The sequence below is a fragment of the Cnephaeus nilssonii genome, assembly GCF_951640355.1.
Source record: "Cnephaeus nilssonii genome assembly, chromosome: 19".
NCBI classification, from domain to species: Eukaryota; Metazoa; Chordata; class Mammalia; order Chiroptera; family Vespertilionidae; genus Cnephaeus; species Cnephaeus nilssonii.
This window is the reverse complement of record NC_137090.1, coordinates 37,485,830-37,511,482: the sequence shown is the minus strand read 5'-3', so window position 1 is coordinate 37,511,482 and position 25,653 is coordinate 37,485,830. Positions and strand designations below refer to the sequence as shown.

The following is a 25,653-nucleotide window of genomic DNA, read 5'->3' as shown; positions in this document are numbered from 1 at the left end:
GAGGATTTTAAAAAATAAATTTAAAAAATAAATATAATTTAAAAAATCACCAGAGAGAAAAGGCCCCTGAACACTGTCCCTGAAATGTCCCTTTGGGGACAAAGAAGGGAGCTGTGATTGCTGATTGGATGGGAATGGTTGGGCGAGTGGGAGGCGGGGCTTTAACCAGGAAATAGAACTGAGAATGTGTGGAAACAGACCTCTGGCAGAAGGACGGGAAGGGGAAGTACTTGGGACCACAAATGCGGACAGAAGGCCAAGGAGCTGCTGCTTCTTGCCTAAGAGTTTAATGACAAGGTTAGGTTCCTCCCCTTTGCATGCCAACTAAGCAGGAGCCAGCAGGGCATCCCCTGGCTTTGCCACCCAGCCAGGCCTGGAGTCCGCCCCAAACACAAGCACAGCTATCCCCAGGCGTGCATTCCATCCGGAGACTAGTCATTTGATGCAATTGCATGTGGTCGGAAAAACAAACTCCCACCCAAACATGCTGTCCTGGGGGAGACTGCAGTCTCTATGATCACGCCTCCCAGGGCTCAGGCACACTCTGACCGCAGGATCCTTCCAAAGGCAGGGCCGACCGACAGAAGTGGGCCCAATTCCACCATGTAATTGTTGTCTGGGAGGCGAAATACCTCTGTCATTACATCATCTTCCTCAGCACAGCGGTCCCTTGAAAGAAGAAAGCCTAACTAAGATCACATTCACACTCAACTATTCAAATAACCTTCTTTTAACATTCTCTCCACCTTCCGTGACCTTGTACAGCTTTCACACACAATTCCTCATAATACACACAACGTGTTGAGGTGTGTATTATCATCCCTTCTTCCTGGTCCAGCCCAGAGTTTCTGCTTTCCCTCTCCCTCCTCCCAGTGGAAGGTAGCATTGGGCAGCCCTGTCTAATCGGTCTGAGAGATTGGTTCCCCCCCTCCCCTGACCCACAGGCCTGACACAAAGAGACTGAAACTCCGGACAGCTGCCAAGCGGTAGCCACAGTCGTCTGCAGAGGAATTCTGAGCTCACAACAGGGCATTTTTCATCTAGTTTTTTATGGGATTGGGGTTGGGGGGGGCGGGGGGGGTGTGTTGGCGACCGGCCAGAAACGGGTAGCAGAATGATGCAATCATACAAGCCCAGAGCACTGATTCAGATGGTGGTGGGAACCGGGGCAGGCCTTTGTACAACCAGAATGTGCCTGGTTACACACTCCAGTTAAAAATAGCGATGGCTCAGAAATTTTACATTTTCTGTAATATTCTAATCGTTTTAAAGAAAGCATATGCATGCACTAGTTATAAAATTATGTTCTCTTTAAAATTCAAAAGAAAAGGGCCACCGTTGCTGCTCTGAGCACCCCTGGGTGCTGGCGTGGGGTTGGGTGGGGGAGATTGCTGACTTCTGCTCTGATTATCCCAGATGCGCATCCTTCACCTCCGTTCAGGTCGACCAGGGTTTGACAGCCACTACTGCACAGCACAGCACAGCGCCTCGCTGCCTACTGGGCACACAGCATGTGTGACCCTGTGGCTGAAGGTGATGACTCTCAAATCACCTGCACCCGGGGTTGGCTGCGAGTGAGTTGAGGCAACAGACAGACAAGCAACTAACCATAACCAGAGACAGAGGAGGTAGGTCCTACGTCAATGATAACATTGGAGTTGACCCTGAAGAGCCAGTGAAAGTTATGTAAGGAAGGGTGGTGCAGGGTGGGGCAGTCTGCAAAGAGGAAACATCTTGAAAGAAAGTTAAGATGTAGAGGAAAAAACTCACGGTGATTTCCAAGTCCACGCCTACAGCCCCCGTCACCGATTCCTGTCCTCCAGGATGTCTCACCTTGGCACCCCTCTTTACATCTCGAGTTCTGGGGGACTCTCAGCCAGAAACAATGTGAGGGAAAGCTCCGTTTGTGTGTGTTTTTTTTTTTCATTATTGCTGATATTCACAAGACTGCCTGGAGATCGGCAGGAGTGGGAAGTAAAGGTCAAGGGGTTAAGGAATGTGTCCCAGTGATGAGGCAGGGCATCAGGATGCTAATCCAGCCGTCCCCATCCCTCCTCCAGCTGTCAAATACAGTGGATGGTGTCTTGCTGACGTACATAGACCCCTGAGTCAGGTCACCCTGGTTCAAATCCCAGCTCTGACATTCACTGTGTGACCCTGAGCAAAGTATTAACCTCTCTGTGCCTTCTTTTCCAGAGGTGCGAAAAGGCACTAATATTTCTTATACCGGGGCTGTTGGGCAGATTTAAAAAGATGATGCCTGGAAAATGCTTAGTACAATGCCTGGAACGTAGACAATGTCATTATTATTACTGCACACTGTCTTTCACTCAGTGCCTGAGTGAATTTTGGAGTCCGACAGGACGCTGGATGTCCAGGCCTTTTCCTTATCCCGTTATCCTCCTCAGAAAAGCTGCTCCCGTCCCAGGTGCGGACATCACCAGAATTCTGTCGGCCTTTTTGTACCATCGCACAACACGTGGTTTGGAATCCTGTTAGCACAGCTGTCTGGGGTCTGGGAGAGCTCTGAGGACCCGGGGGGATGGGTGGGGGGGAGTGTACACCAGAGTGGAGGATTGAGCCGGTGAGCGGGGGATGGTCTGTAAGCAGCCTCCACATCTGCTCCCACTCTCCGGAAAAACATCTGGCAGGCCAACACCCTCTCTTCCTGGTGCTACCCCGGGCGGCCCAGGTGAAGAGCTTGCCTGCTCCTTGGCTTGGGGTGGGCTTGCTTATGAGCTCACCCACAGAGGTTAGGAGAGCTGGGTCCTCAATGAATCCTAGACCCTCCCAGCCTCTGTCCGGGGGCAGGTCCCCTTCATCCCTTACGGCTCATCCAGGGACAGGGTAGTGATTGGAGGGAGCTCAGAGTCTCCTGGGATGTCCACCCGCTGACCCCAGCTCTCGCCCTGCAGCAACCCAGCCCATCTTTCTTCCATGAGCACCACGTGCCGGTCCCCACTCTGCGCACCTCCACTTGCGGAATCTGCAGAAGCGCCTCTGCCCCGTTCTCTAATTCTTCCGATGGGAAAGCCAGGGGCCAAGGCCCAAGGCCCAGGCCGGCTCTGGGATTCAGAACCAGCCTTCTCCTCTCTGCAGGTTAGAATCACCTGGCACCTTTCAAAAACTCCCAAGTCCCAGCCACGTGCTGGACCAATGAAATCCCACTCTCTGGGATTGTGCAGGCTTCCGGGTTTGTGTGGGTTTTTTTGGAAGTTTCCCAAGCAATTCCAGGGTGTGGACAAGTTGGGAAGCCACTGTCCTCCCACCCCAGCACCAAGGTGAGTGGCCAGGCCCCATGCTAAGTGCTTTAACTAAGCACTGCCCATCTGTGCCTTCGTGATCTCTTTTTTATTTCCGACTCTCAGGACATCAGGAGCGGCTTCATGCATCAGTGAAAAGCTGCTCTGCATTTATCAGCGACTGCTTGCTAAAGCTGAAATTAATTAAAATGCTTAGGTAAATATGCAAAACCACAATCAGAATTCTCTAACTACACATTAATATCTTCACTGAGTTTATAAAAAGTAAAAATGAATGTTAAAGCTAATTAAAGATGGACTTGCCAAGAGACATATGGAAAATGCTCAAAGTCACTGATCATCAGAGAGATGCAAATTGAAATGACAATGAGGTATCACCTCACACCTGTCAGAATGGCTAGCATCAACAAATCAACAAATGACAAGTGTTGGCGAGGATGTGGAGAAAAGGGAACCCTGGTGCACTGCTGGTGGGAATGCAGACTGGTGCAGCCATTATGGAAAACAGTGTGGAGTTTCCTCAAAAAATTAAATATGGAACTGCCATTTGACCCAGTCATCCCACTTCTAGAAGTATATCATAAGAAACCTGAACTACCAACCAGAAAGAATATATGTACCCCTATGTTCATAGCAGTACAATTTACAATAACTAAGATCTGGAAACAGCCCAAGTGTCCATCAGTAGACGAGTGGATAAAAAAGCTGTGGTACATTTATAGCATGGAATACTATGCAGCTGTAAGAAAGAAAGATCTCTTACCCTTTGAGACATCATGAGTGGACCTGGAGAGTATTATCCTAAGTGAAATAAGCCAGTCAGAGAAAGACAAGTATCACAGGATCTCAATCATATATGGAATCTAATGAACAAAATAAACTGAAGAACAAAATAGATCCAGAGACATAGAAGCATGGAATAGACTGATGAATCTCAGAGGGAAGGTGTAGGTGGGTGGGGAGAGACTAACTGGGGAACTTATATGCATATATACATAGCCCTTGGACACAGACAATAGTGTGGTGAATGCCTGGGAGGGGTGGGTGTGGGATGAAGGGGGTTAATTGGGGGGGGGGGAACATCTGTAATACTTTCAACAATAAAGGTAAACTTAAAAAAAACTAAATAAAGTGGAACAACAAATCAATCTTCTGGGCTTGATTTTTTTATGAATAAAATTCTGGGAAACAGAAATATACATTATACCCCCTCTAAAAACTTCAACATGTAATATATACTGAGTGGCCAGATTATTATGATCTCTGAACACATAATAATCTGGCCACTCAGTATATATACATATATATTAGAGGCCCAGTGCATGAATTCATGCATTGGTGGGTCTGGCCAGCCTGGCCAGGGGGAGGGGACATGGGCAGTTGGCCGGCCTGCCTGCTGGTCAAACTCCTGGTCGAGGGGACAATTTGCATATTAGCCTTTTATTATATAGGATATAGACTGAGTGGCCAGATTATTATGCATTCAGAGACCATAATAATCTGGCCACTCAGTGTATAATGTCCAAATGTTTCTAGTGGAAACATTGCAGGTATTTGTAAGTTTCTCAATCCCCTGAGCAATTAGATAGACTGTTTTGTCATTTTCAGTAATCTAACAAGTTGTAGCCTGCTTCTCCCTGTGAAAAGAACACAGGAGACAACACAAATGTCCTCTAGTCACTGGAGGCAGTGATGCGTGTACAATTTGGGACATGTGTTGCTGTTAACAGAACTTGGTTTCTTGGACTCTCTGGAGTCAATGGGCCCATCATTTGTAATTGTCTGGGTCGTGGACTCCTTTTGAGTGTCTGCTCCAAACGGCGCTCCTCCTCGGGAACAGGCACAGACATACTCACGTGAAAGCAATTTTGCACACAACTTCTGGGAGCGCCTGGTCTCCTCAAGTCCTCCAGGTCCCCAGTGGAGTCCAAAACAATGAGGAAACAAAGTCCCAAAGGCTAAGGTGACGCAAGCCGCCCGTTAACAACACCATCGGGATTCAAACTCAGGTCTCCCGCCCTTAAGGCCATTCCAGGAGCGACAAGCCTAGGGCGCTTTGCCTGGGTGCAAGCCTGATTCTGCTGCCTGCCTATTGCTGTGCGATGCGTAAGCTACACCACCCCTCACTGCTTTGGTTTCTTTTTTCTTTTCTTTTCTTTCTTTCTTTATTTTTATTTTTATTTTTTTTTGAGAGGGAGAGAGAGAGAGAGAAAAGGTTTGATTTGTTGTTCCACTTACTTATGCATTCACTGGTTGCTTCTTGTATGTGCCCCGACCAGGGATCAAGCCCGCAACCTTGGTGTATGGGGACGACACTCTAACCCAGTGGTCGGCAAACTCATTAGTCACCAGAGCCAAATATCAACAGTACAACGATTGAAATTTCTTTGGAGAGCCAAATTTTTTAAACTTAAACTTCTTCTAACGCCACTTCTTCAAAATAGACTCGCCCAGACCGTGGTATTTTGTGGAAGAGCCACACTCAAGGGGCCAAAGAGCCGCATGTGGCTCGCAAGCCGCAGTTTGCCGACCATGGTTCTAACCAACTGGCGACCCGGCTGGGGCCATGCTTCGGTTTCTTAATCTGAAGACGAGGATGATGAAAATCGAACCTTCCTCGCCGGCTGGCGCCTTGTTAGAGCTCTAGGGGTGTTCGCTGTAACTGTTTACAAGTAAGGAGACGCTCAGAGAGGCGGGCTGCTGTCCTAAGTCACCCAGCTGTGTATCGGTGCTCACCACCTGCATCCCCAGTTCCTCCCGGACCCTGTTTTCAAAGTCGTCACCAACCAGGACCAGAGAGGGGCAGAAAGTCCAGGAGCGGCTCTCAGGGAGCAGCTTCAAGTTCAACACAGCAAGCTATCTCTCTCCTGCGGAGGAAGGACCAGCGACCGGAGCAGGAGAGCGGGCAGGTCCGTGCTCGTGGAAGGGGATGGACAGACCCGATGCAGTGAAGCTGGCCTGGGACAGGGCGGGGCTGCTGCCCAGGGAGGCCTGGCCTCTGGCTCCCACCCCCAGGGTTGTAGACACGGCCGGTGGCAGCAGCAGGGGTGCGAGCCCAGGTGGGGGAGGCGGCAGGGGCAGGCTGGGCTGGCCGGCTGCAGAGGGGTGGCCGGGGAGTGTCCAGCCACGGGAACCTTGGGGCAGCCCCGGCTGAGATTTCTGAAAACCCCTCCCCCCAGAGCTGTGGGCCGGGCTGTTGGAGCACTTTCAGTTTTGTTTCTGCAAAAAACGAAACTCAGCAGGAGGACTCCGGAGACTAGACCATGGAGGGAGCCTTCCAGGTGTGCAGGAACTGGTAAGGAGCTGCGTCCAGCGGCCACCCGAGCCTGCCCAGGGAGCCGGCGGGCAGAATGAGTCTGTTTCTGGAACGAGGAGAAAAGGGTCCAGGCATAAACTCCCAGGGAGGGAGGGCTGGTGCTGGGGCCCCGGGGAAGGAAGGCTTACCCCCAGCAGATCTCTGGGGAAATGGGGTGAGGAAGTGGTCAGCATTACCTGACAGCACTGGGCCACACTCGCCCTCCACCCCTCCAGACAGAACAGACTTTCTGGGACGGTCCTGGAGCCGAACAGCCAGGCTAATTGTCCCTGATGAGCTACTCCTAATGTGGGGTTCTGATCATATGGTCTGCACACCAGTCTGAGACCAAACCCTCCTCACCTTGAGAAGGAGGCTGAGCAGAGTGCAGGCCCACACCTCTAACTCATGAAGGGCCTCACTCTCGAAGCGGCCCACCTGTGGCAGGAACCAGCAGGGAACCTTCCCAGAGAGCTTTGCTCCAGCCAGACCTTCCTGGCGCTTGGGTGTCTGAACCTGCTCAGGAAGAGGAGCTGAGGGGACAGGGCAGGGAAATCAGAGGGGGAGGGACCAGGCCAGGCAGAGGGGGGAGAGTGACCAGGCCAGGCGGGGGGGGGGGGGGGGGGACCAGGTCAGGCAGAGGGGGGAGGGACCAGGCCAGGCGGGGGGGGGGGGGGGGGGGGGGAGGGACCAGGTCAGGCAGAGGGGGGAGGGACCAGGCCAGGCAGAGGGGGAGGGACCAGGTCAGGCAGAGGGGGGAGAGGGACCAGGCCAGGCAGAAGGTGGGAGGGACCAGGTCAGGCAGAGGGGGGAGAGGGACCAGGTCAGGCAGAAGGGGAGAGGGACCAGGTCAGGCAGAGGGGGGAGAGGGACCAGGCCAGGTAGAGGGGGAGAGGGACCAGGTCAGGCAGAAGGGGGGAGAGGGACCAGGCCAGGTAGAGGGGGAGGGACCAGGTCAGGCAGAGGGCGGGGAGGGACCAGGCCAGGCAGAAGGGGGGAGAGGGACCAGGCCAGGTAGAGGGGGAGGGACCAGGCCAGGTAGAGGGGGAGGGACCAGGTCAGGCAGAGGGCGGGGAGGGACCAGGCCAGGCAGAAGGGGGGAGAGGGACCAGGCCAGGTAGAGGGGGAGGGACCAGGTCAGGCAGAGGGCGGGGAGGGACCAGGCCAGGCAGAAGGGGGGAGAGGGACCAGGCCAGGTAGAGGGGGAGGGACCAGGCCAGGCAGAGGGGGGAGAGGGACCAGGCCAGGCAGAAGGGGAGAGGGACCAGGCCAGGCAGAGGGGGGAGGGACCAGGCCAGGCAGAAGTGGGGAGAGGGACCAGGCCAGGTAGAGGGGGAGGGACCAGGCCAGGCAGAGGGGGGAGAGGGACCAGGCCAGGCAGAAGGGGAGAGGGACCAGGCCAGGCAGAGGGGGGAGGGACCAGGCCAGGCAGAGGGGGGAGAGGGACCAGGCCAGGTAGAGGGGGGAGGGACCAGGCCAGGTAGAGGGAGAGGGACCAGGTCAGGCAGAGGGGGGAGAGGGACCAGGCCAGGCAGAAGGGGGGAGAGGGACCAGGCCAGGTAGAGGGGGAGGGACCAGGCCAGGCAGAGGGGGGAGAGGGACCAGGCCAGGCAGAAGGGGAGAGGGACCAGGCCAGGCAGAGGGGGGAGGGACCAGGCCAGGCAGAGGGGGGAGAGGGACCAGGCCTGGTAGAGGGGGGAGGGACCAGGTCAGGCAGAGGGGGAGGGACCAGGCCAGGCAGAGGGGGGAGAGGGACCAGGCCAGGCAGAAGGGGAGAGGGACCAGGTCAGGCAGAGGGGGGAGAGGGACCAGGCCAGGCAGAAGGGGAGAGGGGCCAGGCCAGGCAGAGGGGGGAGGGACCAGGCCAGGCAGAGGGGGGAGAGGGACCAGGCCAGGTAGAGGGGGAGGGACCAGGCCAGGCAGAGGGGGGAGGGACCAGGCCAGGCAGAGGGGGGAGAGGGACCAGGCCAGGTAGAGGGGGGAGGGACCAGGTCAGGCAGAGGGGGAGGGACCAGGCCAGGCAGAGGGGGGAGAGGGACCAGGCCAGGCAGAAGGGGAGAGGGACCAGGTCAGGCAGAGGGGGGAGAGGGACCAGGCCAGGCAGAAGGGGAGAGGGGCCAGGCCAGGCAGAGGGGGGAGGGACCAGGCCAGGCAGAGGGGGAGGGACCAGGCCAGGCAGAGGGGGAGGGACCAGGCCAGGCAGAGAGGGGAGAGGGACCAGGCCAGGCAGGGGGGGGAGAGGGACCAGGTCAGGCAGAGGGGGAGGGACCAGGCCAGGCAGAGGGGGAGGGACCAGGCCAGGCAGAGGGGGGAGGGACCAGGCCAGGCAGAGGGGGAGGGACCAGGCCAGGCAGAGGGGGAGGGACCAGGCCAGGCAGAGGGGGGAGGGACCAGGCCAGGCAGAGGTGGGAGAGGGACCAGGCCAGGCAGAGGGGGAGGGGCCAGGCCAGGCAGAGGGGGGAGAACAGAGGAAGGACGGTGAGGCAGCCTTGGTCCCATCGCTCTGGGGGGTGCAGAGCCCAGAGCTTGTGCACACCAAGGGAGGGAGTCCCTCCCACAGGCAGGGACTTGGGCGTATTTGGGCCTTTCGGGACACGGGCACTGAGTCTCCTTCCTCCCAAGCTCCACAAGCAAGGGCTGGTTGATGTGAAAGGAGGCATTTCCAGGTAAACAGGAGGCTTGGGAAACACCCTGCCCAGGAACTGGGAGGCTCAGAAGCTTACACTCTCTGGGGCCTCTGAGGCAGGACTGGGGTCCCCGTGAGGGTTTGTGCAGGTGAGCCTGCAGGCAGGGGACAGGTGGACGCCTCCGGCTCGCCCAGTCATGGCAATTCTGAAAGCAAGCATGGGGGTGCCAGGGCTGGGCTCCCAACTGCTGCGGGCCAGGCAGCGGAACTCTTGAAAACAAGACAAAATCTTTGAAAGAAGGTGATATTTGTTACTTCATTTTTTAAAACAGTTTTCCAGAGGTATAATCGACATACACGGTGTTTACGGTACATGTGTAAAGTGCACCGTTTCATGCGTTTGACACGTGTGTATACCCGTGAAACCATCACCACAGTGAACCTGTGAACCTACCCAAGACTTCCCTGGGCCCCTTTGCCATCTCTCCCACCTGCTCCTTTCCACCCACCCTCGCTGGCCCCGGGCAATAGAAGAGCTTGGAGCGCATCCTTACCCTTTCTGATTTTGCGATGTTCTGATTTGGGACCAACGGGGGGCCACAGGGACAGTGACATCATCTTCATATGCTCAGTGCTCGAGGCCTGGACATTCCTTAACCCGCGGCCCTGGGTGGGAAGTAGGGCTCCATGTTTTATACCCGCAATCAGCCTGACTTCCTCCCCCTCCGTCTGGCAGCAAAAGGAGGGTGGCCTCTGCCCACCTGGCCCTCCACGAGGCGCACTGCCTGCTGTTCCTGGCCCAGTGCCCCGAGTGCAAGGAGCCCGTCCTCCAGGCGGAGATGGATGAGCACTGCGAGAACGGGCACCAGCAGGTGAGGCGGCCCCGGGAGGGACGCAGGTGGGTGCTGCGCGGCGAGGCTGACTCGGACCCTTGCTGCGGCCACGGGCCTGGATGCCGTGGGCAAGTCGCCGAGCCCTGCATGCCTCAGGCCCTGTGCAGTGGACACAGTCACTCTGCCCGACTCCTAGGAAACTGAGTCTACCCTGCTATTCCCGTGCTCAGCCCTTTCCCTACAGGCCTATGGTTTAGCCCAGGGGAGGGGGTCTCCGTTGCAGGAAGGACTGAGTGTACTTTTGAGATTTGTGAAGAGGAGAAGCCGGAGAGGAAAGCTCGAGAAGGCAGTCACGGCCAAGGCTGGCTTTTCTTTCCTGCTCTTTCATGTCACTCCTTCCTGGGGCCCCTCCTCTGTCTGTCTGAGATCCTCAGGCTCAGGCATCCCTTTTAACTCAAAGCATCCCCCCCAAAAAAAATACTTCTTGAACATGGGACTGTGCCCCCCGGGGACTGAGGCGAGCACACCTGACCCGGCGCCTGAGGGCTCACAGAGCCCAGCCTGCAGCGTGTGAAGCGGAGGTGGAGGAGGCCAGCAGGTGCTGGGACCAGCGTCTCTCTCTGTGCAGGTCGGGTGCGCCATGTGCCAGCAGACCATGCAGAAGCAAGTGCTGGCGTTTCACGAGGTGAGAATCAAGTGCAGGTCATCCTTCCCAGGAGCATCCACGCAGGGAGGAGAGGGAGGGGAGGAGGGGCCGGTGGTAGACTTCCCCCTGACCTCTCTCCTCCCGCAAGGAGGCTTGGGAAGCAGTGGAGAATCTGTGCAGCAGAGGGACACGCAGCCTCCGGTCCCCCGGATGCTGGTCAGAGGGCTTGCTGTGGTCGGTGACCCAGGAGAGCTCAAAATCCCCAGAGGGGGTCCCTCTCTGGCCCATCCCGTCAGCTTTCTTATTTGCTCAGGCCCCTTGGGAAATCGGCCCATGTCCCCGCCTGGGCTCAGCCACTCCAGGCGAGTGACCTTGCCATCCTGCCTGCCTCCCCGCAGACCAGGGAATGCCAGGAGCGCCCCGTCGTGTGTAAGTTCTGCAGGGCAGCCGTGCGCCTCAGCAAGCTGGAGATCCATGAGCACCACTGCGGCAACCGCACAGAGCTGTGCCTGGACTGCGGCCAGCCCATCGTGCTCCGCACGCTGGCCCAGCACAGGGATGCCTGCCAGAGCGAGCAGGCCCAGCGCCAGACAGGTGAGCAGGGCGGGAGCCTCCTGGACGGGGTGCGAGGAATGTGGGCATTCAACAGGACAGGTGCCGTGTGTGGATGACGGCTGTGCAGGTCTCAAATCCATCTGGCTATTCTAGTTCTAGACCACGTACCATAGTGGTGGCCTCCTCATGTGTCTGCTGAGCTCTTCAAATGGCCGGCCCAGGGAGACCTAGAGGCAGGCGGTAGGGGCTTGGGGGCCACCCAGAAGGATGCAGAGGCAATGAGGCCCGGCAAAAGGGGAGCCTGCCTTGGAAGCCCCCTGGCACAATCCTAGCCTGGCAGAGATCGCCTGCCTCCTCTTACAGATGGCAAACCCATGCCCAGAATGAATCAGGAGCTTGCTAGAGGCAGAGGTGAAACTGGACACCCACGTTTCCCGGCATCAAGACTGGATTTTTTCCCACCAGCAGCAGTGGGCAGAAGGACGTTAGCTGGAGCCCCTGACCTTGGGGCTATCTGGTGACTCCCCGGTACCATTTCGTGTTCTCTGCACCCAGTCGTCCCTTTGTGAGGTGTGTTAGCAGAGGACACAGCTATCAGTGTGACAGATCTGATGTTGACTTCACTGGTTGTCTTGGTAACATGTGACGTGAGCCTAAAATCCCTGTACAGTACATCTCTCCTGGTAAACAAGCTACTCAAGGTGAAAATGGCAAAGGAAAACCTGGGATGCTAGTACAGATTCATGGACATTTCCTTCATTCCAGCTGGACTTTTACACCACCGCACAACTTCATCAACACAGCGCAACTTCAGCCAGACCACACAACACGATCAACAGAGATCTGTACAATACCAGTCTGAGCCCCGAGCTCAGAAACTGGTGAAATGAAAGAGCAGTCAGGCTGGACAGGGTTGGCATCTGTGCTAATGGCTCCCTCGTCTCTTTAGAAACCAGGAGAATGTCTCATCATCAGGGTCACGGGCCGCGCTGAGCGCACCTCTGCGGCCATAAAGGAGGTGATGTGGGTGACTCGGCCAAGGGTTGCCTGTGTGTCTGAGGACGCAGGCAGTGCTGGGCGGGCAGGCAGGCCCGGACGGTTCATACTTGTGGCAACAGGCCATGTACGCACTTGCGGGACAGCTGGGCTAGCCGTTGTCCAGAGCCATCATTTGTGGTGCTGTTGTTGTGTTTATTAGGGAAGAAGATTTCAGCTCCCAAAAACAATATCTGCTGTCATTATTGCAACCAGATGATCCCAGGAAATAAGTATTTACACCATATGGTGAGTAGCAATTAGTCGTTTTCTAATGGTGCCCGTGGCTTGTCTGTATTCCAGAAGGGTAGTATTCTGGGTCCAATTTTACATAGGATATGAGAGGGCCTCATTCATTTTTGCTTTGCTCAAAAAGGGATGTTGTGAATTGCTTTGGGCTAATTTATCATACATAACCGATCTCCATTTGTGCCAGCTCTCAAGGAGCCTCCCTGACCAGTCCAGCTACCTGATCACCTCTGAGCATCTTCAACCTCAGGGCCTGGACGTGGCCTCACTAGGACCTGCTTTATAACTGTCTGTCCCTTGTGAGAGTCTTGTCTATTAGACTGTGAGCTCCTTCACAAAAGTAAACAACTTTCTCCATCTTCCCATAATGAAGCTGATCTGAGGGCTGGGTACCAAAGGGGGACTCTGTAGAGGTGTGATGTGATTGATTGATTGATTGATTGATTGGATGGTTGATTGGCTTTGCCTGGGAACACTCACAGACTCTTCCCTCCATAGCTCTAAGCACTGTGGGTACATTGGTTGTGCCAAGTTATTCCACTTTTCTGCAGGATAGAGCATTCTCTCTCTGGGAAGACTTACCAGTGTTTCTCTCCAAGAAACTCGTCTCCTTTTCCTTGAGCAGAGAAATGTTTATCCTCTCTTAACCCTTCAATTCAGAGAACTATGACTATCAGAATTAAAAAAAACCCTAGGATGATCTAGATCTTTTTGTTTATTGTTGTAAAATACACATAACATAAAACGTATCATTAGTAACACTTAGTACATCCCCAGTGTTGTGAAACCATCACCTCTATCTAGTTCTAGAGCATTTTCACCACCCCCCAAAAGAAACCCTTTACCCATGAAGCAGTCACTCCCTACTCCTTCCTGTTTATAGTCCCTAGAAACCACTAATCTGCTTTCTGTCTCTATGGATTGGCCTATTCTGGACATTTGATATAAAGGGAATCATATAATATGTAGTCTTAGGTGATGGGCCTCTTTCTGTCAGCATAATGTTTCCAAGGTGCATCCGTGTTATAGCGTGTGTCAGTACTTCATCCTTTTGTGGTCTTCATGATCACACTACAGTTTGTTTATCCGTTCATCTGTTGATAGACATTTGGGTCACTGCCCCCTTTCAGCTCCTTGCTGTGTGAAGTGTGGTCCATGGACCAGCTGCAGCAGTATCCGCCTGGGAGCTTGTGAGAAGTGCCAAGTCTCTGGGCCTCCCCCTAGAAATGATAGCTCAGAGTCTGCTATTTCACAAGATCACCAGCATTTCAAGTTTGAGCAGCATTGCCCCTGCCAAGTGACCCTCAGCCTTAGCTGCACATGGAAATCTCCCGTACCTTTGTTTTCCTGAACACGGATGCTTATTCAGTTACATAAGTGGTCCATGTCATGTGTTTGACGCAGAAGATACTTGGGGAGCACAGAGTGAAGCTGATTACTTCCCTCCAAAATGTCCAGGCTGGCAACCTAAGAGCCCCTGCGCTTACTCTCAAACGTGGACCTGGGTTTGTGGTCAGAAACTCTGGATTGTAGTGCTGCTCTGCCACTGACTGGTTGCGTAGTTTCCCTGAGCCTCTCTCTTCTTTTGAGGGAAATGGGGATAATGATTCGTCTACTTCTTCATGAGAAGAAAACATCCATGACCACTCACCACCACACGTACGTTCGTGCCAGCCTCCACGCGTGCACACTCTGCCTTCCCACCCGTTAACCATAGAGGAGCGTTCTATGTTCTTATCTAACACTGGCTGTGTACTGCACCCCATTCTTCTCCACACAAGGTCATTGTCCCACTGCTCCAGCAACTGTCCCCTCTCTCTCCTGCAACAGGGAGTGGTGAAATGAGCTGCACAAGTAGGTAGCAACAGAGTCTCAGACTGTTCACTCCAGTATGTTCCAATATTTCAAAGTTTTTAAAGGGGTACTATTAATAAATACTTATATTGATGGTGCAATCTTTGGCCTTACATCAAAAGCATCTTCTCTCTCCCCCCCACCCCCACTCCTTTTCTAATTTGCAAATTAAGAACTGAGATCATTCATACCAGGTGGTTTTATGGTTCCCGGTCTTTCACTTTATTTTAACACTAGAGGCCTGGTGCACGAAATTCATGCATAGGTAGGGTCCCTAGGCCTGGCCAGCAGGGCCTTCCGGCTGCCAGCCAGAGCCTACCTTCCTGTTGCCAGCCAGGGCCTCCCTTCCCCAGCTGCCAGCCGCCCGCCGGGACCTTCCTTCGTTCTGCACCGCCCCCTGGTGGTCAGCACACGTCATAGTGAGTGATCGGTCTCCCAGTCAAACTCCCGTGGGGAAAATTTGCATATTAGGCTTTTATATATATAGATGACCCAAAAACAGAAAAGCAAAAAATACTTCTCTTGATCTTATTTCCTGTTAGCTACCATCTTCTTTCTTTGTTTCACTTTATAACAAAACGTTTGAACAAGTTGTCTCTAGTCACTGACTCCCTTTTTTGCCCATTTTTACACCCACTCCAATCTGGCTTTTGTACCTCCCCCAAAAAAGAACCTGCTCTTATCAAAATCAACGACCTTCACATCGTGAAATCCAATGGTCCATCCTCAGTCCTTTATGAGGAGACCACTGTTCATCACTCCCTCTTCTTCAATTCGCTTCAATTCGCCTCTTTCTGGACTTCCAGCATACCATACTCCCCTGGTTTTCAATTACCTCACTGCTCTCCCCTCTTGCTCCCCAACCTAGGGGACCCTAGAGTTCAGTCTCTGTATTCTTCTCTATCTGTACACACTATATCAATAATTTCATCCAATCTTAAGATTTTTTAAATGCCTTATGTAGGCAGACACTCCCCAAATCTGTATCTCTTCCCAGACTTTTCTCCCAACTCCAGACTTATATATTACTTCCTACTCTGCATCTTCACTTAAATGCTTTATAAACAACCCATTTAAAATTTTAACCCATCCCCATCCCACATTTAATGAGCCCTTTACCTTTCTCTACTGTTTTCTTTTCCAGAGTATCTATCAATTTCTAACATATTATCTAATTCACTTCTCTATGATAGCCCTTGTTCATTGTCTCCTTCACCCATTAAAATACTAGCTTCACTGCTCCCCTTCATGCTACTGCTTCCAAGTCACAGATACTCTACTTTCTAACTCTTTTAGCCATTTCTTCTGGTGTTTGGCTCCATATTTCTAAAGCACCTTCTCATACTGCTATTCCTTTTTTCAATTTTAGATAAAACCTATTAACACAATGACTTAGGGATGTGGATTTCATTTTATTAAACCACCTATCCTATACACACCTCCAAGTTTCTTCTCTCTATCCTCCCAATTTATTGATATCACCTATTCTGGTTGAATCAGTAATCAATATCATGTTATTAAATAGCTATGTCACACAAACTGAAATTGCATTTGCTTTCTTCTACAATGTTTTGGTTTCCCTGGAGTTAATAATTGCTTCAATTTTTCATTTGCTTCACTTTCTAGATACTTCTCACTAAATCATCCCTAAAACTTTCTACCAGATTTGAAAACTTCCCCCTCAATGCAATCAAACACATCAAGTACTTTATTCGTTGAATTGTGGGGACATGTGGCTCCCCAGATCTGATGAGTAGCTGTCATTCTGGGAATTCCTTCCACTGTCTCCATTGTTAGAGTTTATTCCCCAAATTTTAGGTTTGGATTTTTTCTTTCTTGGTTTACTCCTTCTTTGGTAGAGTGTATCCTTTAATAGTTTCTTGAGAAAAAAAAGCATGACAGCTAATTTTTTAAACCTTATATGTCTGAAAATAATAGCTTAGATGGTTATAGAATCTATGTACCATCTTAATTTTTAATGGTATTACAAAAGTTTTCAAACAAATATGAAAGTAGGGAGGTAATATAATAAACCCCTGTGCACTCATCACCCAGGTATACCAACAATCAAAAGTTTTCAACATTGTTTTATCTGTCCCTTTTTTTATTTAAAGTGTTTTAAAATAAACCCAAGATAGCCTATCATTTCATCCGTCATCCTTTAATATACATCTTTAAAATAGTCATTTTCTTACTTAACAACAATGCCTTCATCATTCTCAAAAATATTAAAATAATTCTTGTCTACCATCTTTTTTTACCATGGGCGATGCTTGTTCCTTACTGCTGCTGCTGAAGCTTTTTCTTCTCTTGCCTTCTATTGGGTTGAGCAAATGTTCTTTCTTCTCTTCTACTGATTTGGCAATTTTGCATTCTATTTCTATCATTTGTTAGATACCCATAAATTTTAATATGAATACCTGGCTTAAAGTCTAAAATTAGTCATATTCTCTAGCCTTCTAAAAAACAATATATGGATTTGAGAACATGTTAACTCTAATGTTCTACTCTCACCTGATGCTGCCAGAATAATTTAGTTCCACCTTGGTTTCATACTACCCCTCTCTAGTCATTATTATTATTGTTCTATGTAATTCATGCCTGTTTGGATATACTCACACATTTTACCTTTTCCTTTGCTCCCATTCTGTGAATCCCAAGCTTTTCTTCTGGGGAAGAGTTCTCTCTTCCTGAACTACACTTCTCAATAGTTCTTTCAGAAAAAAACTGTGAGTAGGAAATCTTTACTTACCTAAAAACATACTTCTTTTTTCTGCATTCTTGGATGGTAGTTCAGCTGGATATTAAATAGTAGATTAACTGTTATTTCCTCTTAGCATTTTGAAGATTATTCCAACCATCTTTCAACCTCTTTGATTGTTGTTGATAATCCTTCCATGGAATTGTCATTCCTTTGTAGATATTTTTTTCTTTGGTCGATTTCAAGATCTTTTCACCTTTTGAACTTCTGAGGTTTCGCTGCAATGTATCTAAGAGAGGATCTATTCTTACTCAATACTGCTCAGAACAATGTGCTCAGCCAGAACCGGTTTGGCTCAGTGGATAGAGCGTCGGCCTGCAGACTGGAGGGTCCCGGGTTTGATTCCGGTCAGGGGTGTTTGCCTTGGTTGCGGGCACATCCCCAGTGGGGGGTGTGCAGGAGGCAGCTGATCGGTGTTTCTCTCTCATAGATGTTTCTAACTCTATCTCTCTCGCTTCCTCTCTGTAAAAAATCAATAAAATATATTTTTTTTAAAAAAAAAAAAAGAACAATGTGCTCAAATGTGGGGTTTTTCCTCTCTTCCTCAGGATTTCCACTACCTGAATCTAAATATATAGCTCTCTAATCAGTTGAGAAAAAGTCTAAGCTCTAATTTCTTTGAGTCCCTAATATTCCTTAACTCTCTCATGTTCTCCCCACTCTTCCTGTGGAACATAACAGATGTATATTAAGCCTTCTCATTCTAGCTGCTTGTCTCCTAACTTTTCACATTTTCTATTGATCACTCCTATATTCTGGGGAATTTCTTTAAATCTATCTAATCTTCTGTTTTTTTGCCTATCCATTGAGTTCAATGTCTGTATTTTTCATTTCTAGTTCTATTTATTTCTCATTTAAATTTGCCTGCTCTTTTTTCATGGGATCTTATTATTTTCTCTTGTTCTATTTATTTTTAATTCATTTATTTTACAGTCTATATCCCATAGTTTTATTATCTGAACTTCTTGGAGACTAATCCTGGTTTTGCTTGGGTATGACTCTTGCTTAAGTAGATTGCTTCCTTGAGTGTCTATAAGCCTTACTTGTGAGTTTCTATTTAGTGACTCTACCTGTGAGAATCCTATACAATGTAGTTTGAAGTTATATACCCTCCAGAGAACTTTTGTTATTGCTCTTGCCATACATTCCAACTTATAGGTTAATTCTTCTGCGTGGGTGTTCCCACACCATGAGACTAATGTAAATCTGAGCCCCAAACACAAAGATGGCATATACATGTGGTTCTGAATTGCCCAGAGCATCAGATTTTTTTTTTCCCACACTCAAACTCCAGCTCAAGGTAGACAAGCTTCCTTGCCACTTTTCTTATCCAATTAACTGATGTATGTATGTATGTATGTATGTATTTTGCCACCATAGTTTAGCCTTTGAGGTTCCGGACTTTCTTTTGGGAAACGGGAGTCTTACATTCAATTCCCCACCTTGTGTAGATGGGACTTTTCTCTCATCCAAGATTGACCCCACATCTCCCAAAGTGTCAGCCCAAGTGCTTCACGGGTTAGGTTTTCATCCTGGGCCATGGAGCTTTCTCCCTTTCTTACAAAGTCAGCTATAAACTTAAATGAATGTTTGCTGTGTTTTATCCAGCCTTTCTAAGTGTTCATGGTGGAAAGTTTCCAGGTTATCTAGTCTATTGTACTGTCCAGCCATTAAAGCCAAAGTCATTTTAAAATTTGATCTATTACTCACAATTGCAGGATAAATGCCATACCACCTCAGAGTCTGCAAAATATTTTCCAATTGAAGAGACAAGAAATTCTCCTCCATCCCTCCCAAGTCAGGCTGCTGAAGATCAAACTTCCACCGCAGTGAAAGATGTTCGCCCAAAGACGAAAAATATAAACAGATTTCCTCTTCTTTCTGAAAATTCAACAAAGGAAGCACCGAGTGGCACAAACAAATCCCTGGATCTGCCTCTGAAGCCCGAGCACAAGCCCTGGGTCGAGGACGACCCAGCCTATGACGTTCTGCATAGATGTCCTCAGTGTGATATCCTCCTTCCCCTGCCGACCCTCAACCGACATCAGGTACCAGCCCCTGTCCTCTCCTTACCTGGCTGTAAACCAGATGGACAGGGTTTAGAGAAGCCCAGGAGCTGCAGGATGTGTGTAGACCCTGCCACTGGAAAGGCCCTTCCCTGTCCCCTCCTCTGGGTGCCCAAATCCACTCTCTCCTGGCACTGCCCACCTGGTTTATCTGCCTCATCTCCCAGAGACGGGGCCCCCTTTGAAGGCAGAGCCAGCTCTTTCATCTCTGTGTCTCCAGTTCCCGGCCCAGGGGCTGACCACACCAAGTGCTTTAACAGTTGAGGAAATGGGTGAAGCAGAGGGCCTCCAGTCCAGCTCTCTCCCGGTGTTAGGTAAGGCAACAGAGGCCCAGAGACCAGAGCCTCATTCAGGATCCTAAATCAGTTGGTATCTTGCCTCCAGCAGATAGGAGTTGCAGCCTCAATATCCTGAGTTTTACCTCCTAGATGATTTTCTAGTCATAGTAAGAATTAGCATTAGAGGTAGTTAACCATTATGTGCCAGTGACAAGGCAGAGTTCTTTACACACAGTCAATCTTCATTATACATCATGGGCAGATATGTTATTTGTATTTTACAAATTAGGAAACCAGACTGAATTATAATTCCCCAGGATTATACAGTTAGAGAGTGGCAGGATCCAGCCTGGGATCCACGTGTATCAAGTTCCAAAACTTACGCTCTTAAGCTCCAGACTGGATGCTTCACTTAAAAAGAAAAAAAAAAGAAAAACCTTTCATTATTTGTTTTTCAAAATACATGGCATCCAAATACCATACAAAGATATACCAGACAAAGCTAATCGTTCCCCCACCCCCCCACCCCGCTCTCTCCCCCCTCCCCCCCCCCCCCCCCCCGCCCCACCATCCCAGTCCCATGTTCTGAGATACCAACATCAGCAGCCTGGCTTTACCTTTGCTCACACAAACCTGAACAAACCTATATGGGGTTTGAATTCTTTCTTTTCCCCATATATTATCTTCCGATACTTATTACACCACCATTTGCCTTTTTCGCTTAATAGGATTCACCCTCCTTACAAAAAGTTAGACCTAAATCTTTATTTTCTAACTTCTTTAAGCATCTATATATGCACATAAGCATAGAATTTTACAAAGATGGGTGAATTTCATACTTGCTGGAGTGTTATTAGTGCCATAGTCTCTTTTTTTGAAATTTTAAAATTACAGTTTACATTCAGTATTATTTTGGATTACCTTCAGATGTACAGCATAGTGGTTAGACATATTCTTTACAAAGTGGTGCCCCCAATATTTCAAGTACCCACCTAACACCATACATAGTTATTACAATATTATCGGCTGTGTTTCCTATGCTGTACGATACATTCCTGGGACTGTTTTGTGATTACCAATTTGTGCTTCTTACTCTCTGCACCTTTTTCACCCAGCCCTCAAAACCCCCTCCCCTCTGGCAGCCATCAGTCTGATCTCTGTATCTATAGTCTGTTTCTATTTTGTTTTTTCATTTATTTTGCTCTTTAGATTCCACACATAAGTGATATCATGTGCTATTTGTCTTTCTCTGTTTGACTTCTTTCACTTGGCATACTACCCTCTAGGTCCATGCATGCAGTTCCAACTGGTAAGATTTCCTTCATTTTTATGGAAGAGTAGTATTCCATTGCATATGCGCATCACCACTTTTTTAACCACTTGTTGATGGGCACTTGGATTGCTTCCATCTTGGCAATTGTAAATAACTCTTCAGAGAACATAGGGGTGCATATACTCTTTTGAATTAGTGTTTTGGGTTTCTTTGGATGTATACCCAGAAGTAAAATTGCTGGGTCATAAGGCAGATCCATTTTTTTTAATGTTTTTGTTTTAAATATATTTTTATTGATTTCAGAGAGGAAGAGAGAGGGAGAGAGAGATAGAAACATCAGTGATGAGAATCGTTGATTGGCTGCCTCCTGCACGCCCCCTACTGGCTTGGGATCAAGCCTGCAACCTGTGTATATGCCCTTGACCGGAATCAAACCTGGGACCCTTCAGTCCGCAGGCCAGCACTCTAGCCACTGAGCCAAACCAGCTAGGGCCAGATCCATTTTTTATTTTTCCAGGAACCTCCACACTGTTTTCCATAGTGGCTGCACCTACAGTGCAGGAAGGTTATCTTTTCTCCACATCCTCACCAACACTTGTCATTTATTGATTTATTGATGATAGCCATTCTGACAGGTGACATGGTATCTCACCGTGATTTTAATTTGCATTTCTCTGATGATTAATGATGTTGAGCATCTTTTCATATGCTTATTAACCATTTGTATGTTCTCTTTGTAGAAGTGTTTATTCAGGTCCTTTGCCCATTTTTTATTGGATGGTTTTGTGTGTTGTTGTTTTTTTATGTCAAGTGGTATGTTGTTTATACATTTTGCATATTAACCCCTTATCAGATGTATCATTGGCAAATATCTTCTCCCATTCAGGAGACTGTCTTGTTGGTGGTTTCCTTTACTGTGCAAAAGCTTTTTAGTTTGATGTAGTCCCACTTGTTTATTTTTTTCTTTTGTTTCTCTTGCCCAAGGAGATATGTCAGGGGCGGGGGTGGGGGGGGGGGGACATTGCTGAGAGAAATGTCACAGATTTTATTGCCTATGTTTTCTTTTAGGAGTTTTATGTTTTCAAGTCTTACACTTAAGTATTTAATTCATTATTTTAGGTTTTTCTTAATATGGCGTTAAGAAGGTGGTTTCTTTTCTTTCTTTTTCTTTTTACATTTAACTGTCTAATTTTCCCAACACCATTTATTGAATAGACTGTCTTTATCTCATTTTATGTTCTTGCCTCCTTTGTCATAGATTAGTTGACTTTAAAGGCTTGGGCTTCTTTCTGAGCACTCTATTCTGTTCATTGATCTATGTATCTGTTTTTATGTCAATGCCATGCTGTTTTGATTACCTTAGTATAGTTTGATATTAGGGAGCACGGTACCTCTGGCTTTGTTCTTCTTTATCAAGATTGCTGTTGCTATTTGGGGTCTTTTGTGGTTCCATAAAATTTTGGATTATTTGTTCTAGTTTTGTAAAAACCGCCATTGGTATTTTGATAGGAATTGCATTGAATCTATAGATTGCTTTGGGTAATATGGACATTTTAATTCTTCCTATCCATGAGCATGGTATATGCTTCCATTTATTTGTATCTTCTTTAATTTCTTTCTTCAGCATCTTACAGTTTTCTGAGTACAAGTCTTTTATCTGCTTGGTTAATTTTATTCCTAGGTATTTTATTTTTTGATGTAATTGTAAATGGGATTGTTTTCTTAGTTTCCCTTTCTGATAGTTCATTAGCCTATATAATAAAACCCTAATATACCAATCGACCCAAGGCGGAACGACCAGTCACTATGACGTGCACTGACCACAAGAGGGAAGACGCTCAACAAAGGAGCTGCCCCCTTGTGGTCAGTGCGCTCCCACAGTGGGAGCACCACTCAGCCATAAGCCGGGCTCACAGCTGGCGAGCTCAGCGGCAGTGGCAGGAGCTTCTCCCACCTCCACTGCAGGCGGACGGTAAGGAGCGAGGGGTCCCGGACTGTGAGAGGGATGTTCGACTGAGGCTTAGGCCTGCTCCCCCCAGGGGTCCCAGACTGCGAGGGGGCACAGGCCGGGCTGAGGGGACCCCCCCCCCCTCCCGTGCACAAAATTTCGTGCACCGGGCCTCTAGTGGGTATATAAAAATTCAACCAATTTCTGGATATTTATTTTGTATCCTGCTGCTTTACTGAATTCATTTATCAGTTCTAGTAATTTTTGGGTGGAATCCTTAGGGTTCTCTGCATACAATATCATGTCATCTGTAAATGATGGTTTTCCTTCTTCCTTTCCAATGTGGATGTCTTTTATTTCTTCTTATCTGATTCCTGTGGCTAGGACTTCCAGTACTATGTCGAATAGAAGTGGTAAAAGTGGACATCCCTGTTTTGTTCCTGATCTTAAGGGAAACGCTTTTAGTTTTTCCTGGTTGAGTATGTTAGCTATGTATTTGTTATGTATGGCCTTTATTATGTTGAGGCGGTGCCGCATTCTCTTAGTTCCCACAATTTGTTGTTCCCTTCCATACATTCCTTCGTCCTTATATAATAGGGTTGCCAAATTTAGCAAATAAAAATATATTACTTGAGACAAAAATAATTACAAAGTAACAGCATGGGTCATAACCACATACAAACATACACATTTGGAGTCCGATTATATATATTTCCTTGCAACTTAATGTTACGATTTAGCAACACCCAAGGACATTCCTCCCTCCAAGCTCTTTTTTTTTTTTTTAATGGCTGCATAAGAGTCCCTGGTGTGGGTTTCTTCAATCTGTCCATCCACCCCACTGATGATGACAGGCCTTTAGTAAACATTGACCCAACCCAACCATCCCCTCCCCCCCGCCCCCCCCCCCCCCCCCACACACACACACACACACAAGGCCCTTCCTAGCTCACTGGGCCCCATGCCTTTTCTCTGCCATCCGTAGCTCAGGGTTTGTGCTCCGGGAACTAAGGAGAGCAATACCCAGGGATACCCCAGGAAGTAGCACCCCCCATTTTAAACAGGTCAAACTTTTTTATATCCATTTCTTTAGGAGAAATGCTGGTGGTTAGCTTCATGGAGAGGAAAACACGGCAGACACTCCAGCTAGATTTGGAAAAGAAAAGGTACTACAGATTTAGAAGAGGTACTTGGTCTCCCGGCTGACTTTCTGTGGTAGCCTCTCCTTGGGAAAGGAGGTGGGTTTTATTCCTTGGGGGTTTTCCTATGGAAGAAAGGGTTTGGATTTTAACTGTTTCCCTCCTTTTGGACAGAGATGTTGGCTTGCCCAAGAGGTACAGATAAACCAGGAGAGAAAAAAAGCCTCCAGCTCTTCTGCCTGAGAATTCTGGTCAAGCATCTGGGCCCCATGGTCCGGACATGTCGGGGGACCCCAGCTTTGTCCATTTTAAATTCCCACCAGCAATTGGAGTGACCATCATCACTTCCCCACATTCTCTGGCCAGCGTTTGGTATTACCGTCATCATTTTTTCTAATTTTAACTATTCTAATAAGTACGTGGTCGTATCTTACTGTGATTTCAAATTGCATTTACCATAATGATGTTGAATATCTTTTCATTTGCTAATTTGCCATCTAAAATGTCTATTCGTGTCTCCTGCCCATTTTCTAAATGGAATGTTTCCTTTACTGTTGAGTTTTGAGATATGTGTATATTTCCTGAAGAATAAAAACACCCTCAGAGGGAAGGCAGGGAGGGGAGGGGGGTAAGAGATCAACCAAAAGACTTGCATGCATGCATAGAAGCATAACCAGTGGGCACAGACAGTAGGGAGGTGAGGGCCTGTGCCTGGAGGCGGGAGAGAGCTGGGAGAATCAAAGCGGGAGGGGGTGGTGAGGAGACGTGTAATACAACAATAAAGAATAAGAATAAGAATAAGAATAAGGAAGAATAAAAACGCCCTCCCTGTAAGCTTCTCGTTCACCTTTCTTTGGATTCCTCACTGGTTTCCCAAGAGAGGGCAGCCTGGGCAGCAGGGTCAGACAGCGCACAGGAGAGGGGAGGGCCAGGAAGGAGGAAGAAAGGGAGGGAGGGAGGGAGAAGGGAGCCTGGGCTGTAGGCAAAGCTGCCTGAGAGCCCTGGTGTGGGTGTTCTCCAATCCGTCCATCCACAGCCTTGATGAAGACAAGCCTCGAGTAAGCATTGCCCCAAGCCCCCCACAGGCCCCCCGGGGTTCACTGGTGAAGCCCAAAGGGGTGCCTTTGAAGGCTGTCGGTAGAGGTGGTTGGGAAAAGCCTAGAGATGCAACTGGCCGACAGTATAGCCTCCTTTCTCCTGGCCTTTGGGCGACCCGCTGGGCACCAGCCCCTGCCGGGAAGGGAAGGGCCGGGAAAGTGGGTGGGTCAGGTGCTGCCTATCCTCCCCCGCCCCCCGCTGGGAAGGGGCACTTCTCGAGCTTTGGGTGGGTCAGGGTTGCTTCGGGCTTTCCTTCGGGAGTCCCATCCAAGGGGGGGAAGTGGAAACCATGGCAGGTCACGTGGGGGTGGACTCTGACGAAGAGGTGCCTAAGCTGGGTCTCTCTGGACCTGACAGGACGCTGGGGCTGGGTCAGGACAGGAAAGGCAGTCGACTGCGCCCCAAGTTCGGGGCGAAACCTATTCCTTGCCCAAAGGTGGAAGGGCAGGGGTCATGCCCATCCTCAGCACCCCTCCCCCGGGTGCCTTCCGGACCTTCGGCTCAAGGACGGGTCTGGGCCGCGCTGGGTTGACCCGGCCACCCTAGGTCCGGGCCCCTGCGCCCAGCAGGGATGAGCAGAGAGCCCCGTAGCGGGGCGCGTCACAAAGGCGCCCCCAGCTGGGCATTCAGCCTCCGCGAGGTGGGGGCGCGGCCCGGGAGGTCGCGGAGTTGGCTTCGGAGCAGCAGCAGGCGTTCGCGGTCCCTGCAGCCCAGCGGGGCGCAGCCTGAGCAGG

At 49.5% G+C, this 25,653-nt stretch overlaps 1 protein-coding gene across 2 annotated transcripts; it reads left to right on the top strand.

Annotated features, from left to right (window-relative positions):
* The first annotated feature begins 6,295 nt into the window (after nucleotides 1-6,295).
* On the top strand, nucleotides 6,296-24,619 carry XAF1 (XIAP associated factor 1). Of its 2 annotated transcripts, none has more exons than XM_079796895.1 (8): nucleotides 6,296-6,558; nucleotides 9,921-10,056; nucleotides 10,646-10,702; nucleotides 11,062-11,257; nucleotides 12,417-12,502; nucleotides 18,836-19,165; nucleotides 23,776-23,848; nucleotides 23,996-24,619. In XM_079796895.1, exons 1-7 carry the CDS (start codon nucleotides 6,527-6,529, stop codon nucleotides 23,830-23,832), a joined length of 894 nt encoding a protein of 297 aa, XP_079653021.1. In that variant the 5' UTR covers nucleotides 6,296-6,526; the 3' UTR covers nucleotides 23,833-23,848; nucleotides 23,996-24,619. The 2 variants fall into 2 exon arrangements, with proteins under 2 accessions (XP_079653021.1, XP_079653022.1); XM_079796896.1 differs by having other exon boundaries at nucleotides 23,776-23,868.
* Nucleotides 24,620-25,653: the final 1,034 nt, after the last annotated feature.

Bases quoted from the DNA above. Each gene is read 5' to 3' on its own strand.
- XAF1 (XM_079796895.1), top strand. From the start codon at position 6,527: ATGGAGGGAGCCTTCCAGGTGTGCAGGAACTG. The intron at 10,703-11,061 runs GTGAGAATCAAG...GCCTCCCCGCAG, and splicing joins AAGTGCTGGCGTTTCACGAG to ACCAGGGAATGCCAGGAGCG. The intron at 11,258-12,416 runs GTGAGCAGGGCG...TGTGTTTATTAG, and splicing joins GCAGGCCCAGCGCCAGACAG to GGAAGAAGATTTCAGCTCCC.